This window comes from Egretta garzetta, unplaced genomic scaffold (assembly GCF_000687185.1).
Source record: "Egretta garzetta isolate BGI_Z169 unplaced genomic scaffold, ASM68718v1 scaffold34, whole genome shotgun sequence".
Taxonomy (NCBI): Eukaryota; Metazoa; Chordata; class Aves; order Pelecaniformes; family Ardeidae; genus Egretta; species Egretta garzetta.
In genome coordinates, this window is record NW_009259586.1 from 5,053,595 (window position 1) to 5,058,127 (window position 4,533).

At 49.7% G+C, this 4,533-nt stretch overlaps 1 protein-coding gene across 1 annotated transcript in view; it reads left to right on the top strand.

Annotated features, from left to right (window-relative positions):
* Positions 1 to 4,533, top strand: part of CACNA1G (calcium voltage-gated channel subunit alpha1 G) — a 106,919-nt gene that overhangs the window by 55,286 nt on the left and 47,100 nt on the right. Inside the window, exons 19-20 of the mRNA XM_035893303.1 lie at positions 502 to 602; positions 1,783 to 1,906. Coding sequence (XP_035749196.1) covers positions 502 to 602; positions 1,783 to 1,906 — 225 coding nt within the window. The remainder of the gene's footprint in view (positions 1 to 501; positions 603 to 1,782; positions 1,907 to 4,533) is intronic.

Sequence of the window (4,533 nt, forward strand, 5' to 3'; positions counted from 1 at the left end):
CAGGAATCCCTCCCTCTGTTCCCTTTATAACCTCTGATATAAGCATTATATATTCTTAAAAAAAAAAAACCAAACAAAAAAACCCCAATGAAAATACCCAAAAAACCTTAGAAGATTCAGGCAAGCATCTGATGAATATCTGGAGGGACTGAGGCTGATCAGAGTGGGTTATCAGCCCTTTGGGACAAGGATTTTATTGACCGTGTTTGCCCCCATGGCTAACTGTGTGCCAGATGTGGTTACTGTGCGGAGGAAGAAGCAAGACCAAGCCCTGTGAGTTTGCAGAGCTGGCACAGCCCTCGCCCGGCTGCCAGAGTTCCTTCCCATGCCCAGCAGGGGTCTTTTTTGGGGAGATCATTTTATTTCAGCTTTACTGAGCACTTGCAGATATCTGCTCAGTGAAAAATCGCCCCGAGTCCTTCACTTGGAAGTTTCGGGGGGTTATTTTTTTAACAGCTCTCTCTGTGTTTTCCTCCTGGTCTGCTGTACGTTTTCTCCTAGAGCAAAAGGGACCGCATGAAGGCGTGGGTACGGGCACATCTCCCCACCTGCTGCAAAGAGAGAGACTCCTGGTCCATCTACATCTTTGCCCCTCACTCAAGGTAAGGCAGTGGTGGCGTGCTGGGCATGGGTGCCCTCATTACGACGGCTCGCTCTGCCCATCTATCCCAGAAAAGTCTCTGTGTCGGTCCACAAAATTCCCAGCCCTTGCTCCTGCGCTACATTGGGGTCACACAGCAAATGGTCACCGGCTGCAGAGAGCCTCTCCGGGGCGTGCATAGCCCTGGCATGGGAGTGTTCAGTAGACACCCATAGTCCAGGGCACGGCTACAGCTTTATCCAGTTCATCATTTGCTTCATGGGTGATGCCAGTGCTCTGCAAGTTTTTCACTTGATGGAGCATGGGGAGTTTGAAACAGGGGGAAAGGTGCTGCATTAAGCAGAGAAATCTGAATTTGCCCTCAGTGCACATTTACAAGACGGCAAAGGACACTCCTTGACCCCCTAAACCTGCCTCTCAACCTGGACTTCTCTGTCCTCTCCCTTCCCTTCCTCCCTCTCCCAGCAGCCCCCCAAAAACACCCTCTCCTCGCCGCAGGACCCCAGCTCTGCCCTTCCCAAAGCCCAGCTGTGCTGGGGCCATCTGGGCTCTGTGGTCTCCTACGTGTTCCTCTGGACGTTAACCCACGCTTCACGAGGGTTGCCCGTGTTTGAGCTGGTGGGCCCTGGACAGCATTCGAGTTCATTCATACAAAGATTAGAGAGATTTTCAGAAACAGACTTTGGGAAATGTAATACGGTATTATAAATCCTGGGTCAGTGTACAGCCATCTGTCGCAATAAATAGCTTCTGTCCCTTTGTTCCATGTGCGCTCAACCCTTATGGGCTTGCTGGGAGGATTCCTTCCTTTATTTAAGCTAAACCTGAGCACTATGGACCAGGTAGGGGGTCGGATCCAAACCTGGCCGCATGTCCGAGTTGTGCGAGCAGCTGCTCTGTTTCCAATGAGCCAAAGTCCCCTACGAACATCACAAGGGCTTGAAATTTGTGGCCCACTTCTGTAGCTTGGATCCTTTTCTATTCATACCCTGATCTGCCTGCAGCATGCGGCTCTGCCAGGGAGGGGATTGGGAACTTGCAGCTCATCTGCTTTGCAAACGGAGCACCCGATTCCCCTGCCATGCGTTGAGCTGCTGCATTCCTCCCCAACCAGTTGAGCTTTAATAGCTAGTCTGTCTCTCCTCTTTTTTTTTTTTTTTTTTTTCCTTCTTTCTCGGCAGATTTCGTCTGATGTGCAATAAAATCATAACACACAAGATGTTTGATCATATCGTCTTGGTGATCATTTTCCTGAACTGCATTACCATTGCCATGGAACGACCCAAAATCGAGCCTCACAGCGCTGTGAGTTTTTGAGGTTAACCTTTTCCTGTGTTCTGCATGGAGCCAACACCCATGGCTTGGACCCCACTGCTGTGCACTTGGTCTCACTTTCTTTCTCTTTTTTAAACGGGAAGCTGCCAACACCCCCGGTGTATCCTTTGAATTGAGTACAGCAACTCTCCTGGTCCCTGCTCAGCATCCTTTCAAAGCACAGGAGCAGAGCTCGTGGCCTGCAATATATTGAATATCCCATTTCTGCAAGTACAATCAAGGTTTTAACACATGACATAAGCATGACATCTGTCTCAGTTTCCTTCCCTGCTAAACCTTCAAACACTTTTCCTCTCTCAACACAATGTTCGTTTCTTCCATCTGTTCTTCACAGGCACGTATGTGTGGTGCGAAGGGAATGGGGGAAACTGTTCATTTCATACTCTTCTCCTCCCCTTTGTGTATCAGCTTTGTTGTGACACAAGAAAAAACTGAATTGATACAAGCACGGTAATGCCGTTTCCCTGAACCATTTTGTTTTAATAGCCTACGTAAGGATTTATCAAACCAGACCCTCACAGCACCAACATCCATCAATCGGAGGGACAGCATCATCCTATTGCTCTTTTATTTTAGCATAGATTGTGGCTGAGAGATATGTTGGGCTCCTGCTGATGTATTGCAAAAGACTGCTCATATTGCAATCGTATAGAATCCTGTTTTGTTGATGTAGGCGTGTCAGGCTGTTCATTTTTGTGGGTCTTCAATGCAAGACCTTAAAACTGGAGTCTTGGCTGCTCTGTGCCTATTTTCAGCTTTCCCTAGTAGTCCTCCTTACTGCAATAGTTTGCCCAGCGGTCCCTCCCCTAAATCCATTTTTTTTGTCTTTTGGTTATCATGCAGTCATGGTGCACCAGCTCACAGCTGCAAGAAGAGAGCAGGACTCCCTGCCAGCTGATCTAGCAGGAGGAAAGTGCCCTGCTATTCCCCAAATGGGGCACCCCGAGAATGTTCCTTGAAATCCCAAATGCTTCTTTGGAGCCCCTTGCTTTTTCCTCTGAGAGTCACCATTCACCAAGGCTGGCTCCAAAAGGAACTGTAGCTACACAGAGATGAAGGGAATGGGGTGACGTGCGTGAGTCAGAGGAGTCCACAGGGCAGAGCTGTAGCACAAAACCCCAGTGCTTTGTAAGTGAGAGGAGGAGGATGAGCTGTGGTGTCCCCGGGCATTGGAAGAGTGCAGAGAGGAAAGGAGACAGGGGCTGGTGTGAGGTTCATCAGCATCAGGGTATAACCAAGGGAACCAAAGTGGGTCATCCAGGGCTGGAGCTGAGCTGGACCACGGCCTGGGAGCAGGGGGGAGAAGGGCGATGCTGAGCGCTGGGGCAGGGGAGCCAGGAGGAGTGCGTGGGCCTTGCCCGTGCCCATGGAGCTTTCATCTGGAAACAGAGAGTTAGTTTAGCTTGAGTTGTTTAAAATAATTGTACTTTGCTTCCCCGAGCTGTGGATTTTCTAGCTGCTTCAAGCGAGTTCTTTTTCCCTGTCCCAGTTTCAGCTGGCTTATCGGAACAGGGGATGCTGTTGCTAGCCAACAGGCGCTCCCCATCGCAGAGTGCGCAACATGGGCCGGGGAGATTATCCTTCAAAATAGCCACACGCTTGCCAGAGAGGAACGTAATATCCTCAGTCTCTCCTCCATGCTATTGCCGCTTTATCTCCAGCTCCACAAGCAGGTCCCTGCTCTTCCTCCTGCATACTGCCTACCCCTCTCCAGCGGTCTTTTGTGTGGCAGTCAGCTAACGGCCGGAGATGTTTCCTATCACAGCTCAGGCAATCACAGTGTGCAGGTCTAGGACCTAATTAATTATGGACCCAGTATGGAAACAAGCTACTCTGTGGTTCCTGAGTCACTTTCAGTAAATCATGATCTGGCAAGCGAGAGAGTTGCCAAGGTGTTTTGTCTTGTTTAAATTGCATCTCATTTTGAGCGAGAGATCTGCATCTCTTCCAGGACTGCTCTGTAGGGAGAGGCAGAAATAAATCCAAAATTGTTATTAGCAGAACTGGGGCTGGTTCAATTGTATGCGCACATGCATACATGCATACGCATCATCTTTCCTCCAGCCTCTGCCTTCTGCTGTCCATTTCTCAGCACAGGCAATCAGAGATTGTTCGGGGATTAGGGAAAAGTGTCATTTATTTAATGATCATCATTAAAAAGAAAGGTTTCTGCTAACTACAGATAGGGAACCAGTCCATGGTCTCATCTGTAATCACTAGCTGCTATTGCAGAGCGGTGGCACCGAGGACTGCATGGTCTGGTGGATAGCACAGGGGACTGGGAGATGAGACTGTTGGGCTTCGTGCCCAGGTCTAGCCTGTGGCTTTGGGCAAGTGAATCAACCTTTTGGGGGCACGTCTCAGCTGGTGTAAACCCCCAGAGCTTCGCTGGCTTCAGTGAAGCTGTGACAACTCATGCCAGCCGCGCTTCGGTGTCCCCTGGGTCCTGCTTGCCTTGCAGCACAGCCACTCTAATATTGACTTAATTTCTAGGAGAATTGGGAGCTCAGTGATATTTGCACTGTGCGGTGACGTCCGCAGGTGAGGGGCAGGTAGAGATTTGTCAAGCATGCTCCAAGCGGGGGGAGAGCTCCCTG